This window comes from Crocuta crocuta, unplaced genomic scaffold (genome assembly GCF_008692635.1).
Source record: "Crocuta crocuta isolate KB4526 unplaced genomic scaffold, BGI_CrCroc_1.0 scaffold282, whole genome shotgun sequence".
Classification (NCBI taxonomy): domain Eukaryota; kingdom Metazoa; phylum Chordata; class Mammalia; order Carnivora; family Hyaenidae; genus Crocuta; species Crocuta crocuta.
The window spans coordinates 8,437,197-8,465,179 of record NW_027529174.1 but is presented as its reverse complement, the minus strand read 5'-3'; the positions used below and the strand labels follow the sequence as shown (position 1 = coordinate 8,465,179).

Genomic DNA, 27,983 nt, shown 5'->3' with positions numbered 1-27,983 from the left:
GACTTGAAAAGAACATTAATGAACCCTTGAATAAATCTGTGATTAAAATATTAATGAAGATTGAAGTTTTCGTAACTTTTCCCTCAGCACTTCGGCATATTTTAGGGATTATCTTAAAATGTGAATCCTACAACTTGTTATAATCAGTGGTTTTATTACCTAACCACTAAATACAATGCTGAATTTACCAAAATTATTTTAACCTGATCTTAAATCCTATCCTGATGAAAATGTTTACATTTTTTCAAACTGCATGTTGAAACAGATAAATCTCAAAGCCTTGAATATTAAATATTGTATGGAAAAGATTTTGAAAAATTAAATGTAAAAGCGAATTTTTAAAAATTTGGATCTATACTCAAATCCATTTTATTCAAAGGAAACATAGAAACCAAACTACTAGAAATTAAAATTCAGTAAATGTAAAAAGTAGCAAATAATTACATTTAGTGATAATTTAAAAAGATAAATGCACCACAGAAGTCATAATAATAGAAACAGAATGTGCAACCTGAAGATAAAGAGCAATGCCCTAAACACAAATCAATTCATGACTCCATTTGCCTGGATGTATCATAAAAAGCAGAAGCAGTATATTATTAAATGTTAATGACATATCTTTTCAGCTTGACACTTGGGGATACTTGACTATACTCCGAAATTTATTGGAGCACTAAAATTATGTACAAAATGAGGCAAATTGGCATTCACTTCCTTGTCACTTAAAACTTAAATAACATATGTTTGAATGCTAATCAGAGTGAAACATGATTAAAATACAAGTTTGTTTGGTGTGCCTGGGTAGTTTGGGAGTTCAAGCCCCACATCGGGCTCTGTGCTGACAGCTTGGGGCCTGGAGCCTGCTTCGGATTCTGTGTCTCCCTCTCTCTCTGCCCCTCCCCTGCTCTTGCTCTAAAATAATTGCTCTTTATTGCTCTTGCAATAAAATAAAATATTTTGACACATAGGTTGTGACCAGGAAACCACTAAAAAATTAATCAGTAGAATATGCACATTCCAAACCTCATTTATCTGAAGTGCAGCTTTACTACCATTCTTATAATTTCTCAAGTAGAGATTTTGTTATCCCCAAAATAGTAAGCATTGAAAAAATAAAAAAATAAAAAAGGTTAAGTGATATAAAAAGAAACTACATAACTGAATAGAAGCTTCTTTTACTTTAAATAGTATAGTTTTGAGAAAATACCATTATATTGTTATTTGAAAATGTCACTAAGAATATGAGAAATCGATCACATTCTCATTACTAAAGATATGTATGTCTGGTTATGTATTAACTACTATACTACTTATGTATTAATAATAGAGTTAGGGATACAAAATATATTTCAAGCACCAAGATACACTAATGCCAAATAAATATTATTAAGTAGTAAATAAAACACTTATGTACAAATTATATTTATGTATGTGTTTGTTATTATTTGTATCATACACCAATTCATTAATGTTAATGGATATCAGTAATATGTATATCAAATATTATTAGGTCATGTTATTGATATTATGAAATATTGACTAATATTACTGTTACTAATTTCCCATTTAAAACTTTGCATGAGAGAATGCCAGCCTCAGGACAGGTTTTCTCCACTGTACTTTTATAAAATCCAATTTAAGTAACAGTGAGGATTTCAAAACCTACAAAAATCCACATCAGTGTTAACAACAGACATGAGGTGGATGTTAGTGATGCTGAGTGGCCAATCAGCATGTCAGATATTGTGCTAAGTTTCTGAAAGACAGGGAGCAGGTGAAAACAAGTCAAAAAATAAAGTGGACCAAAGGAAGCCACATTTGAGAAGAGGCTCAGGAAATGGAAGCTTGAGGATAGGAGTTGTGCTTCTCATCAAAGCTTCAGAGATGTTTAAAGCAAGAAGAATGGGAATGATGAAGCAAGATGGAAAACATGGCATTAGTTAAATGTCCATCTCCGGAATAGCTACTGCAGTTTGAACCATCACTCATCTCCTATGCAGGCAGCTCATGTTTAGAACCTAGAAACTTCTACAAATAAAGAGATAACCTCATGCCGCCCCAGAGAGGATTAGGGCTCCTGAGGGTGGTATTGGAATGTCCTAGTAATACCCTCATCATCATTTAGAGTGTATGTGTCCATGTTTGGAAGCACTAAGATGTTGTGCTCCCCATCCTCCCTTCCCCTCACACACGGAAGTGAAATCTCACACTTGGAAATTCAACAATTATATGCCAACTTAAGAGTCTATTGGAAAAAAAATCACCAAGAACTTCCAAGGTGAATTTTCAAGGTAAACTAACACTGTAAAAGAAAACTATGGGGATGAACAGCTAGAATTACTGATTCTAAAAATTCAGAAAACATAAAAGAGAATATTTAACTTTTGAATCAGTTTACTCAGAAATACTTAAGAAGATAAATTGTATCCATTTAAGGCAAAGAGGATAGAAAACAGGAAATAAAATCTCTCGGAAATTAAAGAAAAATTTGTAAATTTAGAAAAAATTCTAAAGCATTGTAAAATAACATCTTGAGGGAAGAAGTTGCCCACAATATATAGACAAAAAAATGTATAAATAAAACATAGGCTAAAAGGAAAATCTGGAAAACGTGGATATTTAACCTAGGAGGCCTACATCTATTAATAAGAATTTTAGGAGAAATTTAGGAAAACACAGAAATAAATTGAAATAAAGAATCAAGGAAATTCTCAGAAATAAAAGATAGGAATATTAAGTAATGAGGAAATAAATGAGGTCAAAAACCAGTAAGTGTACTTGTCCTTAAGGAATTTTAACACCATGGAGAAAGGTACGAATGAAAATTTTCAGGTAAGAAAATAAAAAGACTTACTAACAAAAATAATAATCAGCTCAGCATTATAATAAGTGAAAATAATGAATTAAAAGGTAGATATTTAAGTGTATTATTTGAAATTTAAAAATTAATAATAATTATTAAAGGTAAGATAAAATATTAAAGGAAAGCATAAGAAGGAGTCAGTGGGAAAGCTATATTTTTCTTTTATACCAAAGAGTCACAATTATTTTGAAATTTGTCAAATTCAAGAGTCAGAAGTATAATGGAAATAATCATCAGAGGAAATTAAGAGCAAAAATGGTAAAATGTGGTTACTTCTGAAGACTAGGAGCAAGTGTTCATGGTAAAGAATTTTATTCTTCACTTGTACATTTTATACTATTTGATTTGTTCATGAGTTTAACCATGCACTTATATTACTATTACACTTAATTTTTAAAGTTTATTTATTGTTTGAGAGAGAGAGGGAGAACGGGAAAGAACACGTGCATGCAACACTGGTGAGGGACAGAGAGAAAGGAAGAGGGAAAATCCCAAGCAGGCTCTGCACTGACAGCATGGAGCTCCATCCAAAGGACAGTGAGATCATGACCTGAGCCGAAATTAAGAGTTGGATACTTATGTGACTGAACCACCCTGCCACCCCTAAAATTAATTTTTTAAATGAGATGTTTTTGTACTTGTGATTAATCTGTTCCATTTCAGCTACAATAATCTATGATGGTTTCCGCAGGAAGAGAAATGTGAGTGATATTTGGAAATCAAGGTTAAAAAAAAAGAGCTACTATTGGTGGTATTTATATATCTCTAGAGGAACATTATATGACCATTGTCACAACTGATATTAAATGGCTATGCCATCTGTTGAAAACATCCCACATCTACTGATGCCTTACAATTATTTAAATAACCTTGTATTTCACATCTCATCAATATCAAGTGATCCCTCCTCGAAGCTTTGCCAAATGCCATGATGGGAAAGACGTGTAATTTGTGAAAGTGTGCATTTATATGGCTTTCCGTTATTTTAGTATTCTGAAAGGTAGATGAATGTTCATTTATATAGATATGTACTAAGTGAAGTAAGAACATTTTTTTGAAGAGAAGGAGCTGAGGGGTGGGGATTGTGGGCAAAACAAATAGAAACTTTCCCATACATTATCTTCACTTTAATACCCTAGTTCCTGCTCTGAGTAATATATTACTTCTTGAACTATTGCGATAGTTACCAGATATATATCTCCCTGCCAGTTTTGTCATTCAAGTGTATATTCTATGTTACTTCTAATTGTCTTTCAGGAACATAGATACAAATAGCCATCTTGCCTAAAAACATTCATGGCTTAACATGCTGATAGCACAAAATAGAAATGTTTTTACCACGGTGCTGGAGACTTTCCAAAACTTGGCCAGAGACCACTTTTCTATCCTCAACCTAGGTTATTTTCTTTCCTAAGATTCCTATTTTCTAGACCAGCAGTGTCCAATACAACTTCCTGTGATGATAAAAATGTTCTGTATCTGCACTGTTCAATGTGGTAGTCACTAGTCATCTGCAGCTATTGAGCATATGAAATGTGACTAATGATACTAAGATACTGAATTTTAACTTTTGGTTAATTTTAACTAATTTAAATCAACATAGCCATATATATGGCCAATAGCTATTGCACTGGACAACACAGCCTAAACATATATCAGTCTCTATCTTATTCTCGTATTTAAGACTCAACTTGGCTCACATGGTTCTCTGTCTTTAAATGCTCTTCTCAATTTGTTTTCCTGAACTTTGCAACTTTTCAAGGAATGAATTCAATGATGTCACACTTCCTATGAATTGTTCTCTGTCAAATCACCTTTGAAAACTTTACCTCATAGCTTTTTGAATGAATGATTTACACTTGAAATGAAAGGAAGCCACCTCACTCTTGGCTCACATTGACATAGCCAATTCTCATCTTCTCATCGCTGTGTGCTGAGGTCAGTGTCTCGCAGACCATATCCCATATCCCCTGGTCTCTCAGGTTGTCCTCAATGCAAGGATAGACCACATGGGTCAGGCTTCATGGTATCTGTCTCTATTTCAATATGAACATCTTCTTTAAAATATGCTAATTTATATTTATTATAGAAAATATTCTGCTTCTGAAAAAGTATTTGAAACCAGGTTTCTAACTGAGCTAATTCTCTTATAGTATTTTTATTTTTGATTTTTAATTTGTATTACACTTTATTATCTTATGGTTACATGTATAGTATATTTTTCCATAATTATATTTCAGATCTATGAAAGCAAAGAATACATTCTACTGGGTTTTTTTTTTTTTCCTCTCCAAAGCACCTTGTCCATGATCAGGGAAATAAATTTCCACGATTGCATGATTTAACCAACTTAAGACATTATAAATATGTAAGTCTCACTGCAGATGGGTATATCAAACCCCTGATATAGGCATAATATGGTTTTCTGAGATTTCTAATCATCTATAGGATGAATATTCTACTTTCAACATGAACTACTCTTTAGTTAATGAGTGGCTGACCACAATTGCATTTCTATGACCTTTGCGTGTTTCGTAGAGTCTTGATTCCATGCTCCAACACTCTTAACTTCGTAGATTTTTTAAAAAAAATATGTTGACATAAATGCACCTGAATCATATTCTTCATGAGTTAAATCAAAAAGCAATAATATGTATTATAAGGGATGGAAATATGGGCCAAATTAAAATGTCAATGATATTCACAATAAAAAAATAAAGAGGAAAGAAATAGATATGGAAAGATGGATGGAAGAAGGGAAAGAAGGAAGGAAGATGCGAGGTAAAGGGGGAGACACAGAGAGTGAAGGAAAGAGGAAGAGAGAGAGAGAAAGAAGAATAGAAAGAGGAAGGAAAGTAGTGAAAGGGCCTAATATATCACATGGAGAGTAAGGTAAAAAGTATTTTTATTAATTTTTTAAGAGGGTTATTGAAGCTAAAAATCTATTGTATCAAATAGTATCTCTTTTTAAAATAAACTGGAATATTCTGAGATTCTCAGTTAAGCACGTAGACCTCAAGAAGGGGATTTTGGTCTTGCCTAATAATAACAGACATGTTTATCTTTCAGTGACTCACAGTCAAGGTCTCTGGTTCTGATTTGAGTATTGCTGTAAGTCGTTTAGAGACAAAAGGGGAAAATGCTAGGTTTTAAACTACTCAGAATTTTGAGTTTATGAAAGAAAGCGGGGATATGGAAGAAAGAGAAAGAAGAGAAAGGGTAGGAGAAGGAGGAGAAGAGGAAAAAGGAAGAGGAGGGACAGGGGAGGAGGGAGAGGAGGAGGAAGAGCAAGAGGAAGGAAAAGAAAAACAGGAAGAAGAGAACAGTGATCACAACAACAATAACAACAAAGGAACATTTGACAAGCTGTAAGGCAAGATGCGGCAAGATTTCTGGGTCTAGGCTGTGCATTTGATTGTCCTGGCTGGCAGAAGAAAAAAGACTCCACAAAACCATTAAATAGAACACTCGAGAAAAAAAAAGCAGGGCTGTTTATTCTTCATGAAAGTGTACTCTGATTTACTTGATTAGCAAGACCATATGGTTGAACGCTGAACCAAGCAGGGAGTCAGATTTGATTACTGTTCCTGGTTTTTCAATCAAAATGTCATTTACTATTGAAAGAGATCATAAATCACATAACTGAACAGAAAGGAAAGACTACAGAACTTTATTCTGGATAGCTCTAACAACATTTTCTGTACCTAGGTAGTCAACGATATATATCAAATTAACTTTTGAGGTTTGAAATTTAGTATTTCAGAGCTCTTATTTAATTTATATTCCTTATTTTTTCATTTTTTAAAATTTTGCTTCTTGTGCTTGATGCTAATTTTTAAATACCCAATGTATAGATTTTTTCTTCCTTAAATAACTATTGTTGAACATTGCCTAGGACATGGGTGCCCTTAATAAATATTGGATGAATGGATTATTTTAAAAAATCATAATTTTAAAGTTTTCCCTCCAATGTTTAAGCTTACTGGGTGAGTGTGATAGCTGAACTAATTTGCTATAGTCTTAGAGTAGCCACTTTTTGATTGAGTGTCTTTGATAAGATAACAATAGTCCCTCATTATATATTTTTACAATGAAATTAGAGAATCTATGTGAAATTGTACATTTCCTGCCTTTTATCTACAATTTCCAGAATTAAAATTTTCAAAGTAGTAAATAGCTATGGGTGAGTAAGTGATGAAATGGAAAATCCAGAGAAGATGCTTGGCTTTGATTAAAGGAAAATAGTAGAAAACCTGAATTTTTCTTTACCTAAAATTTAGCAAACAGATTATTAAAGTTGACATTATGGCTCCCTGATGGTTTATCCATTCAGGGACTATAATATGTCCTATGGATATGCTAAAATAAGTCAAACTGAGAAAATCATGGGCTAATTCTACAATGTAGGTTATCAAATGTGCACTGCCAGCAACATACTCTACTTTCCTGGAATATTGCAAGAAACTCAAAGCAAATACACATAGGGTTTGGTCCTTGGAGTGTAACATGAAAAGTACAATATAATTTAAAATGGTGTCAAAATTTGACAAAGAAATTAATGAAAAATGGGAGGAGGGGAGAAAAACATTGAATCCTAGAACTTGTTAAGTTAGGAGATAACATGGAAAACTCCATGCCTCATTATATACGGTCTATGGTAGGTTTACAAGCTTGCCACTCAGGGATAGATGTTTTATACGGTCCTCATTTGTTTAGGTATTTGGGAACAAATCCACTTTGAAGAAAACATTCCCTGAAATTAGCAATAAAGTGGCCATTTTTGGGGTCAATATTGGTGAAACAGGTGTTTAGGTTTCTGAGTCCTATGAGAATAGGAAACACAAAAGAGAGATTACAAGCTTCAGTTCTGGCATCAGAAAAGACCTGGGTGTGAGTCTTGGATTCTTCAGTTCCTCAGTCTCTCCTTCGGCAGCTCACTGAGCTTGTACTCATAGGAGCATAAATGAAATCATGCACATAAAATACCTGGCATACTCCGTAAGTGCTGGATATTACTTGAAGGTTGTTATAGTTGCCATTATAGTAAATTATAGTTGATCATCCAACACTTAAGTATCCTGAAATTAACAGAATCACTTCTAACATATCAACTTGATGTGATATATGTTGAGGTAGACATATGCTAGCGAAGGGGGGATAAGAGAGTGCTAATATATGCAAACCAAAAACACTTCATAGCTATGACTTTCAAGCACAGCTGAATACTAATATTAAGCTGAAAACTAATATTAATCTCTAAAAATTAAGTAACTTTGTGGGCCATCTTTTGTTAGAAGTCCAAATCCTAACACAAAAAAGAGCATCACAAAGAGATCTTGAATAAATTTGGGAGGTACAAAAAATCTACCAGTTGGGGAAAATTCACAACATAAACCACTCTTTACAAAGGGGTTCTAGAATCTTTCCTAAGGGGAACTATTAATATACCTCTCCTGGGAGGCCATGTTAGGTACTCCAGTGTCATCCGTGTGTCATTTATCTTTTGTTAGGGTACCTCAAGAATCCATATTCGTCTAAGTAAGTATAATATTAGTATTCAGAACACCATCTTTCATATAGTAAGCTGCTGTCATAAAATACAGATTTATATACCATACCGAGCTCTTGTTTTTTTGCTTTCTGTCTCGAGTAGTCTTTCCTTTCTTGTTGCTGGTAAAATAATGCAAGGTGCCATATTCCATCAAGGCTGCAAAAACAAAAATGAAACAAACAGAAACAAAGAGGTCCATCGCAGTCACATAAGAAACCTTAGGTAATGACTTCCTGGCGATTGTGCTCAGAGTCGTCATAGTCAGGACTGTGGTGATACCTGCGGAGGGAGGGGGAAAATAGGAGATAAAAAGTAACAGATCATTTTTGTTCTTCCATCTGATTTGGCAATGCTGTGAGTGGTCATAAACAATGGAAACAAAAGGATATATTACTCCTGATTTATAGAAAAAATTACTGGTAACCATGGCTGCATTACGTTCGATGTGCTCTTTGTGTCTGTATGAATTTTCTTTTTCTTTTTAAGCTTATTTATTTTGTAGAGAGACGGTGAGTGGGAGAGAAGAGGCAGAGAGAGAAAGAGAGAGACAGAGAGAATCTCAGGTGGCCTCGTACTGTCTGTGCAGAATGCAACGTGGGGCTCGATCTCACAAACCGTGAGATCATGACCTGAGCTAAAATCAAGAGTCAGATGGTTAGCTGACTGAGCCACTCAGGAGCCCCATGTGTCTGTTTGAGTTTGCATCGTCTAAATTTGTGGACTGCAGATAGTTGACTCCCTGTACTCATTCGTTCATTCTTCCACAGCAATAAACTCTCCAATTTGTAGCTGTCATGGGGCTGCCTGGAAGAACTTCTCTGCCCTTCTCGCAGCTATGTGTGGACACAGCTGAGGAGAATAAGTCAAGGGTGTAAACAACGGCCAATGGATGGCATTAAAAATGCAAAAAGGAAGTGAAAACTTTCAAATTTCCAGTTATAAAATAAGTAAGTCATGAGGATATAAAGAATGGTGATTACAGTTAATAATACTGTGCTGTATATTTAAAAGTTGCTGAGGCTAGATCTTAAAAGTTCTCATCACAGGGGCACCTGGATGGCTCAGTCAGTTAAGCGACTCACTTTTGATTGCAGCTCACAATTTGTGAAGTCAGGCCGTGCTGACACCCTGGAGCCTACTTACAGGATTCTTGCCCTCCTCTCTGCTTCTCCTCTGCGCTCTCGCTCTACTCTCACTCGCTCTCTCGCTCTCTCTCTCTCTCAAAATAAATAAACCTAAAAAAATTCTCATCACAAGAAAATACATTTTGTAACTATGTGTGGTGATGGATGTTAACTAGACCTAAGGTGGTAATCATTTGCAATATACACAAATATTGAATCATTATGTTGTACTGCTAGAACTAATATAATGTCAATTGTATTTCAATCAAAATAAAAGATGGCATAGGGATAGAAAATGCCCATCTTTCCCTCTTCCTCAGAGCTTCCTGCTGGAATACAATGGCTGGAGCACCAGCAGCCATCTTAGAACATGAGATAATCATGAGAATTAAAATCATCCACAACACAGCAGAAAACTAGAAGGAGCCTGAACCCCTCACACTGCAATCACCCTTCGACTACCTACCGCTGGTTTTCTCACAAGAGAAACACATACTCTTCTACCTAATTTAAGCTTTAGAGATTTGAGCTTTTCTGTCACAAACACTTAAAATTAATTCAAACTAGTACAGTGTTTTCTTATACAATTACTTGAATTAAAGTTATTTTTTAATCTCAAGTTTAAATAAACAATACGAGCAAGATTATATCAATGACTACTTAGAAAGCAAAGAGAAAATCTTCGTATTTTGAAGAATTCGGCATATATAATTGGGATAACACCCTGGGCCTCAGCCCTGTGTATGTATCTCTGGGAATATCTGTTTGTCCTTAGTCCTGGCTATCTTCTGGTTCTTACCACAGCTCATCTTAGCAACTTTAACTAGCAGCTGCACATGCTGTATCTTTTCTTACCTAAACTGCTACAATTCTTATTCAATGTCCATCAGATATGGCTGCAAATTCTGACTCTTCTATCTCTTAGCTCTGAGACCTTAGGAAGTTTCTTAGCTTCTCTGTGTCTTTCATTGAAAAAACTGGCACAGTAATATCTTGCTTACTACTTATAATGAATTTACACATAAGGTATTTATTTTCTTCATTAGTTCTTAAAGTGGAATTTAGAATACTGATTCTATATCTTCTGTTCTAATATTAGCATTGTAAAACTATCATTTCCTCTCTGAGCAATGCTTTAGTTGCATCTCACAAATATGTATGTGTTAAATTCTTATTAAAATTTAGTTTGAAATACTTTCTAATTTCCATTTTGATCCAAGGGTTATCTAAAAGGTCAATTTTAAATTTCCAAACAGACGAGGCCACTATTTTTTATATTATTTATATCAATTCTTAATTTACATCCATTTGGTCAGAAAATATATTCTGGAAAATTTAGTCTTTTGAATTTTGAGATTTTGGTTAATGTTTCATATGCACTTGAAAATTGGTATGTTTTGTAGTTAGGTGTAGTCTTCTATTAATACTAATCAGGTCAAGTAGTTGATACTTTTATTCAGATTTTTTACATGTTCATTGATTTTCTCCCACATAATTGTTCTACATGAGTGAGAAAAAATGTTAAAATATCCAAATACGATTACGGATTTCTTTTTTCTCTCATTATTCCTGACAATTTCTGCTTCCATTATCTTTAAACCAAAACTATTTCCTAAAGGCTAGGCATACAGTAAGTGCTAAATAATTTCCATGAATAAACAAGTCTTTCTTCTTCCTCACCTTCCACATTTTTTTCTGGTAACTTACTAAATCACAACATTGTCACCCTCAGAAAAAAGATAGATTTCCAAATGTATTCCTGGCTTCCATACTTACGTCCCAATTTACTAAAAAAAGTCTTAAAGACAATGTGTGCTTTGATTTTAATATCAATGACTACATTAAATTTCACTTAACTAAAATTTTCTTACATTTCTATTCATAAGGCAATGAAAATTACAGCAGATCTTAGCTTTCAGATATTTATTTCTTTAATTTAGTTATTATTATCAGTGTTTCACATAAAAATAAGATAGTGGATTTCCTATAACACATCTTTGGATCCATGATAATAAGAAAATATTTGGGTTATTAAGCAGATTTGGTGATGTTGCCTCCATGGTTTCCTTTGCTCAAAGTTCTACAGGTCTTCCTGATGTGGAATAAAATCCAAAGTCCATAAAATGACCTATTAAAACTTACATGATCTAATCGCTGGCTAAGTCTCTAATCTCATTTTATACCTCTTCTCAGTCAGTTCTAGACATAGTTGCTTTTTTTTCCTGACCGTCAAGCATGGCATGGCAAAGAAGGTCCCACTTTAGGACGTGGTGGTTCTCCCTGTCCGGATTATCTTTCTACTAGATGGCCACCAGGTTAGCTCCCACACTGGACTGGCTCTCTGCTACCTCCTCAAACAGGTCTGGTCTTCATAACAGGTCTTCCTAACACAATACCAAACAGTATGTTTACACACATTACCTGCCACACTCTTACATTTATTCTGCTTTCTCTTCATAGCCTTTATTACTCACTGACATTATATGCTTTTTATATTTGGACATTACCTACATACCCCACTAAAACATAAATGCCATAAACATGAGGATTTTATAACTACTGTTCACTGTTAACACCATAGCACCTAGAACGATGCCTGTTTCATTAAAAAAAAAAATTGCTAAGTGTTTGTTAAAACACCATGTGGAATAAAGAAACTCAGGAAATTGTCCTTCATTGATATATGTGTGTATGTATGTATGCACCTATGCTTGTTTTAATAAAAATCTGGATCCTCCAAATCATAAGGCCCACAATTATGAGAGATAGTCTTCAAGTTAGATCTGGCTATGGCCTATCTTCATAGTTGATATGCTAGTATTAAAAAATATGAATTCACATAACAACACAATTCCATAATTGGCTATCCCTTTCATGAAACTATGGCATAGTTTTGGGCTTTATACAAATATAATAGTAGAAATAATCCATTCAAATTTTATTTGGGAAAAGATATGAGAGTAGTGCTTAAAAAACAAAAAAATATATAATATTTAAGGCAACTCAGGACAGCATACAAAGAATCTCAAATTATTTACTTTAGGACATAAAATAATTTGAAAAATAATAAGAGTTTATATAGGAAACAAAACTTAGGTATGAGTACATTTTATTCACTGGCTCTATCTACACCTCTCTTTAGACTCTCAAGGGCACAGGATTTTCAAGTAGAACTGGGTTCCTCAGGCTTTATCTTGCTACTTTTATCTGATTTTCATTTTACTGTGTTTATTAAATGTAGTTATTCACTAGCTATCATAGAAACCACATGAAACCCTCCTTTGTTGAAAATAGACTATTCCAACTTTGTATTTTTTAAGACACAATTTTCAGTATTATGATCATGTCTTGCGCTGATCTTGGGAATGAAATTGATCCATAAGATTTCTTTGTATATCAATACATTAATGGAGGTTATTTTCTTTTAAACAAAGGTATAGTAATTAGAAACATTTTCTTGTATGATTTTGATCATTACAATTGACTGCTAAAGAAAGAAACTAAAGGTCTATATTATCAAGTATGAATCACAAATTGCTCTTTTAATCAGTGTTATTTTACAGGCAACTCTCAAATATTCATAGACTAATTACACATTTTATAGATTACAGAAGCCTTGAAATTTTTGTCCCTTTCAGCGACTTGCCTTCTAGAAAAGTTGACTGTTGATTAGCACCATTGTAAGAGCAGGAAATTTTGAAGCCTTCTAAACACACATCAGTCAATAAATGTTGCCTATCAATGATTCAGCTAACAAATAAAATGAAATCTTGATGAAAAGTGATTGAAAATACTGACCAAATTAAGATTCAGGGATTATGCATGGTTTTTGCTTATTAATTATTGCTGAGTATTTATGCTTTCCTTGAACTCCATGAGCAGGAAAAATATGATATTTTCTGAAATTAAATTCTTTGTGATTTGATTTCTACTTGTTTTTCATATATTCCTTTAAAAAAATTTTTTTTTAATGTTTATTTTTGAGACAGGAGAGACAGAGTACGAGCAGGGGAGGGGCAGAGGGAGAGGGAGACAGAATCGAGAGCAGGCTCCAGGCTCTGAGCTGTTAGTACAGAGTCCAATGCAGGGCTCAAACTCACAAGCTGTGAGATCATGACCTGAGCTGAAGTCGGACACTTAAACAACTGAGACACCCAGGTGCCCCTCATATATTCCTTTCAACGTTATATTGCACTAGAGTGGTTTTAAATTTTTGATTGATTGTAACATAGAGGAATATTCTAATATATTCAACTGTACACTTTTTTTCACAGTAAAAATACAATNGGGAGAAGAAGGGGGTAAATGGTGGGGGAAAGGGAGAGAGGCAAACCACGAAAGACTCTTGAATGCTGACAAAAACTGAGGACTGATGGATGTGGGGGTGGGATGGGCATGGAGGAGGGCACTTGTGGGGATGAGCACTGGGTGTTGTGTGGAAACTAATTTGACAATAAACTATTTGTAAAAAAAATAATAATAAAAAATAAAACAACGCAAAATTGTAAAAAAAAAAAACAATAGTCCTATAATACTATAGCATAATAGTACATATCATACCAAGTGATGTTCTTGCAGGTACTGCATCTTTATTGATCCAAAAAGACACCCAGGAAAGAACAACTGTCAGAATACATGGAATGTAGGTCTGAATAGTGAAATATCCCATTCGTCTGCTCAGGTCAAAAAAAATTGTCATAATAACATAATCCCCTAGAAGAAAAAGAAAAGTTTTATTTTTGCTTTTAAAATATATAAAATTATAGGTTCCAACCTACAGATTTAAGTACAAAGCCATGTGATGCTAGCACCATTCATTGATTGGTGCTTCCTTCTTACCAGAGATGGTGTGAGAAATTTCAGTTGAGTTCCGTAACCCTACAAATGCGAACTGATATAATCTCCAGTACTTAGGATCAGCCACTTCTACAGAAGGTTTTTTCCACTTATACTCAATTTCATTTTTAGGGTATCCATCTAGATAAAAAAATAAAATAAAAATATAGAGATTAGCAAGATCCACATCTGTTACTGTTGCAATACCAACATTATTCAAAAACAAGTTCTTTAAAAATTCATTTTTGTATTATAGCATATGTCAAATACAGAAAATATGGCATAAAATGTATGTGTATAGTTTAAAAAATAATCATATAATGATCAAATAATGATAATCCATGCCATTCCACTGTGATCAAAAAACAGAATCATGCTAGTGTCTAGGGAAATTGATGTGTCCACCCCAATGCAGTATTCTCTCATCCAACTAAATGTAACCACTAACCTGATTTCTCAAATCAGAAAATAGATTTTCTGATATGCATCTCTGAAACACATAGCTTATTTTAGGTTCTTTTTGAACTCTACTTGATTGGTGCCATATTAGATGCATTCGTTTATATTTTACTTCTCTTGATACAGTATTTGTAATAGTCATCCATGCTAATATAAGTAGTTTTAGTAAATTTCTTCCATTGTAAAGATGTGCTGAAATTTACTTATGCAGTTTGTTGTTGTAGACACATATAATTTTCTTGTTGACTATGACTAACATTGTTGTTTGTAACATCACCACACAAGTCTAGCAAATTACATATACGCAAAAGTTTCTCTGGGATATGTATCTATGTATGGAAGAAGTAGGTCATGGATGGCATAGAATTTCCACTTTATGAAACAGTGCCAGTCTTTTCATAGAGAGTAGACCATATATTCTCTTACTAGCCAGCATGTAAAAATACACATGGATACATATTCTCATTTAACTTCATGTGGACAGCCTATTTTTACTGGTCCGAGTATATTTTATTTCACATTTTCCTGATTATGAATGAAACCTAGTAATTTTCTCATATGTTTATTAGATTCTTGGGTTTCTTCTTTGGAGAACTGCTTGTTCTATCAGCTATTCTTGTTTTGGATTTTTTCCCCCTTTTGTTGATCTGAATTATCTGCATATTCTAAATACTAGATTTTTGTTACTTATTTGAAAATGTACTTGCCTAACATGGAACTGCATTCTTTAGAAAAAAGTTTTGTTTCTGCCACATGTCAAGAAAATACACAAGGGCTTAAGTGAAGGAAATTTAGGCTGCAAATTCATGTGAGGGTGGGTTTGCAATTACACACTTTCAAGGAATTATTTCACCCTCATATGCTGATTGTAGAGGCAACTGTTCTCTTAGACTTTAGTCACTGTGTTTGTGTGAATGAATGTGTAAGGGGGGAGGAGGCGATTCATGTTACCCTAAGCGCCCAGCCTTTGTAAACCAGCTGTATGAAGAAATTATGTTTTAATAGATCTCTAATCCATAAATCTGTCAAAGTCAAAGCTCAACTTTCTGGCTTCATTTTTATTGCTTCAATTCTTTCCTGGTGATTACTCACATGTTTTTGAGAAGATTTTAATAATATAGAGTTTTAATTTGTTTTCAACACAAGAGTTGGTCTACCATATTATAGGAATGGAATTCAATATCAACTTTAAAATTTCCAAAACATTGTATCATTTTATGCCAGGATCTCTTCATCAGCCATGCAATGAAATAGCTGTCATCTCTCCACTAACCTATTTTAAAATTCTGTTTTCTCTTTTCTTTTTTTCACTTTTTCTCTCTTGTTCGATAGGGCTCTAACCATCTTGCTTTTCCATATTTTCTATATTTTTAATCATCATTGTATGTAGGAGTGTAGGCAAAAATAAAAACAGTGAGCTCACTACTTAATTACTCTAAATTTAATGATATTGACTTTTAAAATGGGGATATATTAAAATCTTTTAAATGTATCTGTTGTAAAATATTAGGAAGAGACAGTTAAATTCTCTACTGGATCCATATAGAATACCTGAAAAAAGTTAGCTCTGATTATTTTGTTCATGTCAGTGATAATCAACTGAATTCACAAGGATAAAGTATTAATTTCCAACAATGACAATCACAGTCAAAGAGATATCACACCAAGAATGCAGTCATGGTATCCAGAAGCAAGTACAATAATTGCTACATTTTCAAATATTTTCATATCGACTATTCTTTGAATGTTGGATTAATCAAGTCTTTGTTATGATTTGGCTGTTTTGTTCATTAAGAAGTAAATGTTAGAAAATGAAAGCAGTGAGATAGATTATAAATTTAAAAAGACATTTTAATATGACACAAATCATTAAGAAAAGTCAACAAAATTTAACAAAAGCAACAAGAGATATTTGGGGATTTTGTGAGTGAAGAAGCAGGATAATACTTGTGAATAGATAAAATATACAATGAATAGATTTTAGCATGTAATATACAAAGAACCCAAATTTCAGTAGAAGGAAAACAGCACTAGACAATTTGTGGATATAAGTGATTGGATTTGGTCATTTATATATTATCTAGAAAACTTTTTTTGAAATTAGTATGTANGGAAAGGGAGAAAGGCAAACCATGAGAAACTCTTGAATGCTGAGAACAAACTGAGGACTGATGGATGTGAGGGGGAAGGGGGAGAAGGGCATAGGGGAGGGCACTTGTGGGGATGAGCACTGGGCGTTATGTGGAAACCAATTTGACAATAAACTATTTGTAAAAAAAATTAGTATGTAAATATGTCGGTAATTATGAAATAGAATTGATATTCATATAGAATGACAAAAATTATTTTCTTGAAATAAAATATTTTTATATCCAAATTATTTAGTTCTAATCATTTCATGTGTTTCAATCTTTCTTTCGAATAAAATAAACTTATTTCTACCTTGGCTATTCCAAACTCATTAAAGTCTTCTCAAAGATTTGGTATTCATGTAGTAAGTATTATTCACCAAACCAATCTTTGAAACATATTTTATAATCCAATGTAATAAAGTTAAATCTTGCCTCAGGGAGATGAATAAAATTTGAATCAACATTTTATTCAGGGGAGTATTAAAACATTTGAACACAAACCTATCTTCAGAACTATTTTATTTAATCAAAATGGGAAAAGGCACTTGGATAAGACCAAAATTTGTAAGGAATGATATAATAAAAATATACATTTACATGCACTCACTGTCACCTTTTAATTTAAAAGCAAAAACCAAATATGTCATTTGTAATTAATTTATGAGAGATGAACATAATGTCCACTTCAGAAAATTATATAAATTGTATTTTATCTTACTTTATTTTACAGTTTTATATAAACAGGGTCTGAGGCTAAACTTCTATGAAATTATCATGTATTTTGTCACTTACAGCTTGAAAATTCCAGTGGACAGGAATGTTCATCCATAGGAAAGTTATGAAGCTGAAGATAACATTCTGCATTAATTGTCAATCTATTTAAATAAAAAAATAAATATTAAATAATAAGAAATAATTTCAAGTATTAAAAATCCTTTGTATAATATTCAAGAATGATGTTGGCCTAAAATAGCAGACAGTGATATATTAGAAAATAATAATAATTATAATACCTTAAAGTTTTAAATATTAATATTATTATAACATTCCTAAGTGACTATGAAAAGTCTAACATTTTCCTTTCTAGTCAATTAAGCTACTACTCTATACATTTTAGTAAATATGCTTATGGTTAAACATTTATACTTCAAGATCACAAAAATCATGCATTGCACACACACACACACACACACAATTAACTGAGTATACATGGTTATGTAAGGTGATTGCTTTCTCTTAAGTTTTCATGAACATCTTTTCGTTAAGGATGATTCTTAATAAGATTGGGGTGATTCTTGATAAGTTACGTAAAGATACATTCTAGACAATGAATTAAATAAACTTGCATCTTATATATATCAACTTTCATTTAATCCTTTCTTAAGGATGCTTTATTACATTATTGAAAATGTTATAGCAGGTTGGGCTCCTAGAGAAAATCCTCATCAACCATTCGCATTATAGGTTAAAACACATAATGCTCACACCACACCCCCTTTTGGAGGGGGATGGAAGAAATCAAGAGATTTTTCTCCTTTGCTTTTCCTTCCTTTCATATGCTAGTTACTCTCAGCTTTTAAAAAAAAAAAGTTTCCAGGGGCACCGAGGTGGCTCAGTTGGTTGATCATCTGACTTAGGGTCAGGTCATGATCTCACAGATTGTGAGTTATTTTGTGGGTTCAGGGCCTTCATCAGGCTCTGACCTCGTGGTGCCTGCTTCAGAATCTGTGTCTCCCTCTCTCTCTGTCCCTCCCCTGCTTGCAGTCTGTGTGTGTCTCTCTCTCAAAAATAAATATGCATTAAAAAAAACTTTTTAAGCATCCCATTATTTTAGATTTTAGTGTATGAAAGGGACTGCATATTTCTTTCTTTGTAAAACTGAAAATGGAAAATTTATGACTTGACCAAATATTAGTATAAAAATAAATTAGAGCAGCTGTATTTTTTAAAACAGTATTACCTTAGAGTATATAGAACTCGTCCATCATTCCAAATTCGAAGCAGACGATTAGGAGTTGTTATCCAATGTGCATCAGATTTTCTTGAGTTTCTGAAGAAAGTGTCAGGGATCCAAATTTTTCCTACCATATTACTGTTAAGCATAAGCACTTTCATGGTGCTATTGAATTTTAAACGACTATCAAACCAGGTTTGGGCAAAAATTATATCTATTGTGTATTCCTGAAAGATAAAAAGAAAGGTAACACCTTATAATAGTAAAGTCACTACTTTAGATGTTTTCTTTTGATGCTTTCATTTTTATATTATAAAATTTCTGTAAGTGAATAGCACTGAAACTCAGTGTTTTCAAATAAAAAATAGGCCTACCTCAATTTTCCTTTTTAATTATTTGCCCGAATCATATAAAATAAAGTCCAAGATTTCTAGTATTAACTGATTCCTAGGGTGGCTTTATAATTGGTTTGTAAATTTTATTCAAGATATTATAACATGTAGGATATAGTCTTTTAATATAAAAATAAATTATCTTAATGTTAACAATTGTATCAATTTTTGTGATAGCCACATGGAATGTCAGTTAAGAAAATCACAAATAAATACAAAATCAAGATACAAATATTCACCAAATTATCAAAAAGCACTTACATTGTGTTTTGTCCAAAAAATTAATTACAATTACTTAGATCCACTGTTTTCAAAGTGCACACACACACACACACACACACACCTATTAAGTGCTTATAACATGCCAAGCACTCTGTTGAGTTTTGCATGTATCATGTCATTAAATCCCTACTGCAACCCTGTGAAATATGTACTGCTATAAACCTTTATTTTTAGGTTGCCTTTGAGCAATACAAAAGTAAAATAATTCTCCCCACATCACAGAGGTATTAAGTAAATGTTTAGGAGACTGAATAACCACAGCCTGAATCCAAAATCCACATCCATGACAACCATATGTAATAGTGGTCATAGTGGAGCCTGATGGGTGCCAGGATTAGAGCACAGTATTAGAGCACATTATCAGCAAGTGACTGTTAATAGGATATTGCAGGGCTATGTGGGAACCCTGGAGGAAGTGATTAGGTATTATCTACCTTTGTATCCTGACAAAATGCCTGCCTTCTTATAAGCATTAAAATTGATTTGGTAATATTAATAAGAATGTCATAATTATCAATGCTGTTGAGGAAAGTGATTAAGTATGTTTATAACTTTGATATTAAAAGAGACAGAAAAGAGTGAATTGAAAAATATGAAATAGTGTGGGTTACTTGTGGTGGGAGACATTGGTTGCTTTCTCTTGATGCAAGGCTAGCAACTGGTCCATTTACCTGGATGGACATATTTAGTTAAGAAATGGAAGTGTAATTAGGAGTCTGACCAATGAATTGAGATTTTTTAAAAAGATTCTTTAAGAAGAATAATAAGTATACAGACAGGAGTTAACTTGTTAAGGAAGTTGTATCGAATCCTAATTCCCAGGCAGAATATTTATCATTATAATTTACTTGACTAGAATATAGAGGAACTAGAATAGAGAAAGAATATAGAATAGAAAGGAAAACCTTATTTTATGTATTTTGTAGTTTTATTTTTTATTTTATTTATTGAATAAATTTGACATGTAACATTGTATAATTTTAAGGCATACAGCATACACAAAGTTACCTTGATACATTTCTGTACTATAAAAGATTGCTATGTAGCAATATTTATCATATATTATTTATCATATTTTATTTTATTTATCAATATTTATCATATATATAATTATGGTACATTATTGTCTATATTCATTATACTGTCCATTAGATCTCTATGGCTTATTTACTACTGATTATAAGTTTTTACCCTTAACCACCATCATCTTATCTATTTTAGATAAAGAGTGTTGCAATTTGGGAAAGGCACATACATATTAATAACTAAAATAAAACCTTGGTTTGTGAGCATAATTTATTCCAGAAACATGCTTGTAATCTAATTTTTTAAATGTTTTTATTTATTTTTGAGAGAGAGACAGAGAGAGAAAGAGAGACTGCATGAGCAGGGGAGGGTCAGAGAGAAGGAGACACAGAATCGGAAACAGGCAGGCTGTTAGCACAGAGACCGAAGCAGGGCTCGAACCCATGAACCGTGAGATCATGACCTGAGGCGAAGTCCGAAGTCGGATGCTTAACCGACTGAGCCACCCATGCGCCCCCATGCTTGTAATCCAAAGCACTTATATATCAAAGCGAATTTCAAGAACCTTTGGATCAGTTGTGATCATGTGATGTTTGGCGTCGTGTACTGCTCATATTGCAGGACATCGCTCATTTGTCAAATTAAAATTTATTAGAAATTTTTTTTGTCTTGCAGAAAACTCACAGAACAAGTTACTTGCAATCCAAGGTCTTACTGTATTTAAAATCCAACAGAGGCCTCTACCTTACACAGTTGAGATGTGCTTTATAAGGGGTTAAGAAATATGGATAAATGGCTAAGGATAGTTTGTCCATATAATGATGTAATATGTGATCATTCAATACTTTACCCATATACTTAGCATCTAGTATGTGCCAGTCATTGTTATGCATGGATATGAAGACTTGAAGTCCTTAAGCACAAAACACTCGCATCATTATCTCCCCTTCACATAGTTTTGATTGCCATGAGGTTGCCAGAGCAATTTAGAAGGAGAGATGACTAAGATTTAGTTTTTTCCAACTTACTATGGAATGGCAAATGATCAAATTGTGCTGTGGAATATGAGCTGAAGGTACTTTTGCAACCAGGTAAGCTCTATACATTCCATAGCCACAAACTTGATGGTCACAACTCAAGCTGAGTTGTAATGCAAAACACATCTCATAATGCATAATAATGAGGTATATTTGTTCTGTAGATGCTTAATCATCTTACTAAGGACTATAATGGAGTAGGCATGCATTAGCAGGGAAGAGGGGGTAGCAGGGCAGAAATGGGTCCTTCTATAAAATATCACTGGTACTTTCTCCCTAAATCTTGTGAAAAATCCTTGGCCAGCTTTACAACAGTTATCTTTAACCCCTATTCTGACCTCCTGCTTCTCAGGCCTGATGTCTTTTCTTTACAATAAATTATGATTTATCCAAGCAGCCTCTTCAACTGACACAAATAATTAACCATTCACAGTGTAACTTGTGTTAATGACATGGTTTCTGGTTTTAATAGCAAATGCAAATAGAAGAACGGCTCATGCCTATTCTGTGGTGGATCCTAAAAAGAGTATTTGATAACATTATGTGTCAGAATTATTTTGTACTTTTGTATGGACTCAAACAGTATAAACTGCTTAAGATGGAGGATAAGGCTTACATCCCTGCCAGGATTACGGCTTGGCAAAGCTCCAACATTGTTTGGTAAAGGGGACATCATGCTACCTGATATATACTTTGCTGCAGTATTCCTAACTAATAGGGCATTAAAGGCTGCACTTGAAAACTAACATGTTAAGGGTGGGGCTTAGCAAGCAGCTGTAAATCCTGCTTAACAGCTGCCAGGATCTTCTTTAGAATACCTGTTGATAAAAGTGCTAATTGCCATTGAATGAGTTACAATTTCTAAAGAGTAAACTCTCTGAGCAGGGAGTCTCATGGGAAATGGGAAATTTTTCTACTCATAATTATTCCCTCAATCGAGGACCAAGAAGAGAAAGATACAGAGCATGTGTCTTGATAAACCAACCTTCCTAAACCCATGGCAAATACTAATACTTCCAAGCTCTTTTAAATTGCTAATCCTTAATAAGTGCCTCACTGAGATAAGAAGGTCATTAAGGTTTCTGCTATTTTATATGTAATCGAAAAATCCAATTTTGTTTACTCATTTGTGTTAGTATAATCAAACTGTGTTATTGTTCTTCATGTTCCTATTTAGAAGTTATAATTAGCTGGGTAATAAATAAGCAAAAGAAACATGAAAAGGAGTGTCCATTCACTCAGGACAAGTACAATAGCTTCTAGTATAAACAATTTGAAAAAAGGAACAGTACATTTAACATTTGAGAGCCAATGTACATCATGAGACTTACTTTCTTTCCTTGCAAGTTAGCTGAGAAAAGAGCAATAGTGAATAAAGGTGAAGAAGTGAGTCATTTTGATTTTTAACTCAATCAAATCAAAATATAGTTGATGAAAGTGTGTGTCTTATAGTCTTCCTACTACACAGCCAGACTTGCAGTTACGCACTGCATCTCACAATTAAAAGTACTAGTTAATCCAGTATTGTCCGAGTAATGGAAGAAACTTCACAAAAAAGGCAGACCTGTCTAAACAATTAATGTAGATGCATAATTTCATCATGAAGTTTGTTTGATCCTGATCTGGTCTTCACACCATGGCATTAATCTTTCCCTAAACCATCTATTCTCATGGCCAAAATACTATGCTAGGTCAAATAATGTTATTAATATGTTCGATGAGAAGCCTACAGACATGTAAAGAAAAGGTATAGGCATAGCTAATCCACAGTACAAATAGCTTTAGAGGTAAAAGTTCATAGGTAGCTGCTCCACTTTGCTCAGTTATTATAAAAACACCAATTCTTAATACTATCACAATATGGTAAGTAAAAAACTTGGTGCTATTCTAATTTTCAAATAGAAAAAGAGATAAGGAACAAAGAGGATATGCCATGATAAATTATTGAAGTCATCCAGAAATATACTGAGAGATATTCAAAAAGTAAACATGAATCTTGGGTTTGGTTACAACCCTCTGGGCTCTTATATTTATGTCTCTAAATGTAGATTTCCAAAAGAACATAACATCATGTGCACTCATCAGTTAACTTTTAAAAAATATTTTTCAGTAATTAAGTTACTTCTATATTGTTCTGGGTTTACAAAGATGAAAACAGAGCCTTCCTGTTATGAATATACTCTATACAAAAAATAAAAATTAGAAATTAAAAAAACTCAGGAAAGGTAAAGATAAAGAGAAATGGAGACTGTAGAGGTTATTTTCAGCTAGGGAAATTTGAGGAAGACTTAATGACAGAAGTAGTATTTTACCAAAACACTGAAGGATATGTGAACATTTGGATACATGCTGGGGTTAAATAATAGAAGTGGGGAGGAAGTAAAGAGGTAGTGAAATGTAGGGCATAATGGGAAAAAAAAGTACATCATATATAATGAAAAAAGTACTGTATTTTCTGTCTATCAAGAAATGTGCATACCTCAGACACACAGAAAATTCCACAATTGGAAGAGTTTTTAATAACAATTATCTAAAATTATCAATTACCAATAATTGGCCCTGGAATCTAGACTCAGTTCCATCCCCATGTACTACTGAACTGAGTGTTATCAACTGAATTCACTAATACTTCATGTGTTAATTTTATGGACCATGCTTCATCATGCATTTTCTGCTAAACATTTATTCTATAATATTCAATATACAAATTCCAAGAGTAAAACCTCAAACTTAATATAATCACAGACATCTAAACCCTACAAAGGAAATAATTAAAAAAAATTCCCACTCCTTAAAAAGTTTATAACATATACTGATGAAGAGAGAGTTAGATTCTAGATGAACCCGTTTTATTCAGGGTTCTCCAGAGAAACAGAACCCATGAAATGGATGGATGGGTCGATGGATTGTTGGACAGACAGAGAGACAGACAGATAGAATAGATAGATTTACTTTAAGATATTGACTGATAAAATTGTGGGGTCTTCAAAGGCAAAAATGGGCAAAGCAGACCAGCAGGCTGAAGAACCAGAGAAGAGTGGATGTTTCAGTCTCAAATCAGAGTCAGCCTGGTGGCAGAATCTCTTCTTCCTTGAGAGACCTCTGTCTTTTCTCCTAAAGCCTCATCTGTTTGAATGAAGCCCATCCACATTATAAAGCATAAGATTTACCCAAAGTCTACTAATTTCAATGCAAATCACATCTAACAAGTACCTTCACAGCAACATCTAGACAAATATCTTGGTACTATAGCATAGCCAACTTGACACATAAAATAGACCATTGTGATAGAGTTCTAGCAGTGGGGGTGGATATTCATGGATTCAGGAAGCCTTAACAAAAATTATGCATGTGTTGATTTGCTAGGTAAACGAGAATTACTAGTTTTTGTAGTAGGAAGGATCACATTTCCCCAATTCATGTTTTCTATATAAATCTGCACTCTTCTTTTTGTCCCATCTCTTAGTCACTATACCTCTCAGCAGAGTCTGTTCCATATTTCTTAACTGACTAAATGTGATACATTAAAAATGATTTATTCATAAGTTCTCTTCTCTTTTTCATGTTCTGACTCTGAACTTGATCTGAATAAACTGTCTCAAAGTCTTACCAGAAGGTTGGAGTCAGGTAGGTGCACAGGAGTACTGGCAAAGCCATTTGAGTCTCACCTCCCCAGCCTTATTCTACAGCCCCACTTTAATTACTCCTAGGAAATATATGGGTTTTGTTTGTTTGTTTGTTTGTTTGCTTTATCTCCATTTGCCAGTCTTTTATGCATGTTTGTCAGTAGATTCAGAATCCATGCGGAGGGATAAAAATTGGAAAATTATTTATTAGTCTTTTTAAACACCAAATATGCCCCAGAAAACATTGATTACCATTGTTTTCCACACAAATATTCATTTGCTAAGAAGTTTCAGATTCAATTTTGATATTGCATAAAGGTAATGAAATTTGGAATGCTATTTTTCAACTGGCGTTCTCCCAAAATAAGCCATATGATTACTTGAAGATTAGTTCCAAAATGTTACCTACATTAAGGTTACTGCATGGGATCAACCATACAATATTGCTTATTCCCTGTACTTTCATAGGAGAATAAGAAGTGTGGACTGTCCTCTTCCAAGGCATCTACTGAGAGGGTAAGAAAAGTTCTGGACATGTCAATATCTCCTTCTGTCAGTCCACCATGAGCAATCAATTACTTCAGATCTTTTAAACAATAAGTTCCTCTAAACATTTATAAATTTATGACTTTAACCTTCTATAGTTATGCATGTCTTGAGAAATTTCATCAAAACTATGAACTGATAACAAAATATCACATGGAAGGACAATTTCTTGAAAAAAATTCTAGGAACTTCCCCAATGCATAGGCATCAAAAGGATGTTTAACATTGCCCCACTTTTCTGAGATGGATATAAAAGAGAAACAGATATGCACATGGAGTGCATGGCGTCTGCCACACAGGGAGCTGAAGTGAGATACGAAGACAATCTGGAAGGCAGAAGAAAGACTTTCCAGATTCACTGTACACTGCAATGAGCCCCAAAACAGAAACACAAATGGCTGGAGAAAAAGCAGCCAAGGGAGGAATCTGATATATAGTCAAGAGAAACCCACATTCTTTTCAGTATGGACAGTTGTACTCTTCTGAACCCATGAGGTGAGACTGCATTTAGAGAGGAGCAAGTTAGTATCGTGATTGGGAGGTCAATGGTAATTTTGGGAAGACTCCCAGACTTGAATTCTGAATATAACAATTTTTAGCTGACCTTGAGTAAATTTCTTAGCTTTTTTCTTCTTTTTTTCTTTTTTGTTTTTTCTTTTTCTTTCTTTCTTTCTTTCTCTCTCTCTTTCTTCCTTCCTTCCTTCCTTTCTTTCTTTCTTTCTTTCTTTCTTTCTTTCTTTCTTTCTCTCTCTCTCTCTCTCTCTCTCTCTCTCTCTCTCTCTCTCTTTCTGTTTGAAAGAGAGGGAATGTGTGTGTGCATGCGTGCATGAGCTGGCAGTGGGGGGTGGGGGGTGTGGACAGAGGGAGAGAGAGAGAATCTCAATCAGCTTCGACACCCAGAGTGGAGCCTAATGCAGGGTTCAATCTCACATCTATGAGATCATGACTCCAGCCAAAATCAGGAGTCGGAAGCTTTTAATCAACTGAGCCATACAGGTATTCCAAATTTCTCAGCAATTATGGCTCACTTTCCTCCTCATGAGTCAGGATAATACAGAGTCTAGTACATAAGGTTCTTGCTAATATTCAATGTAAATTACTTAAAACAATGATTTCACACAAAGTAAGTAAACATTCTATAATTTTATGGTCATAATAATAAAGGAAAGACTTCATAGCATTTTTTAAGTTGATTTATTTATTTTGAGAGAGAAAGGGGCAGAGAGAGAGGGAAAGAGAGGGAGAATCCCAAGCAGGCAGTGCAGAGCCCAATGCAGAGCTCAAACTCATAAAATTATGAGATCATGACCTAAGGAGAAACCAAGAGTTGGACACTTAGCCAACTGAGCCACCCAGGCACCCCTTCATAGCCTTTTTAAAAGGTGGCATCAGGGCCTTGGCAAACATTCCAACTTACAGAGATTATAAGACACAGCCATGCAATGACTCCTCTGGAAAACATGAACAGTTTATAGACATAGTTTTTATCTTTGAAAAAATTTCTTCATGTATAGAGACAACCAATTCTAATACCAATATTCCAAGTCATAAAATTTCTCGAGCTTCCAGAAAGCTAATCTATTCTAAATATTCATATTATTAGCTCATTTGCAGAATTTGAATCAGTTAATCAGTTTCTGTTTCATGAAACATATGACCCACTCAAAATGAGACACTGAGTCTTGTTTTTCTCCTACTTCAGTGGCCCCTCCTTCTCAGTCTCCTTTGCTAGGTTCTCTGCATCTTTCATGTGCCTAAGCAATGCAGTGCCCCAGTTTAATACCAAGCTGTTCCCTTCTCTTTACTTCCAAAATAATCCCATCCAATCTCGTGACTTTATCATGTATATTGCCTAAAAATTGTGAAAGCTATATTCCATGTGCAGCTGCTTCTCTTGAAATCCCAACATGTATGTACAACTGCCTCCTTAGCGTTTTCATCTTGATTGGCTAATAGACACCTCAAGCTTAAAATTTCAGAATAAAACTCTTGATCTTCATCATCCTCAAAATCAATCAATCAATCAATCTTGTATCTCTGCCCCATCTCATCAAGTGACAACTTTATCCTTCCAAGCAAGTGAAAGTCAAAAAATCTTGGAGTTAGACTTGACTCCTCTTTTTCTCTAAAACTCTATATCTGGTCCATCAAAATA

The 27,983-nt window shown here is 33.8% G+C and overlaps 1 protein-coding gene across 1 annotated transcript in view; it reads right to left on the bottom strand.

Annotated features, from left to right (window-relative positions):
• Positions 1-27,983, bottom strand: part of GABRG1 (gamma-aminobutyric acid type A receptor subunit gamma1) — a 68,353-nt gene that overhangs the window by 5,864 nt on the left and 34,506 nt on the right. Inside the window, exons 4-8 of the mRNA XM_077757827.1 lie at positions 18,926-19,146; positions 17,758-17,840; positions 14,378-14,515; positions 14,099-14,251; positions 8,482-8,693 (exon numbers count right to left, since the gene is read on the bottom strand). Of these exons, the coding sequence (XP_077613953.1) occupies positions 8,482-8,693; positions 14,099-14,251; positions 14,378-14,515; positions 17,758-17,840; positions 18,926-19,146 (807 nt within the window). The remainder of the gene's footprint in view (positions 1-8,481; positions 8,694-14,098; positions 14,252-14,377; positions 14,516-17,757; positions 17,841-18,925; positions 19,147-27,983) is intronic.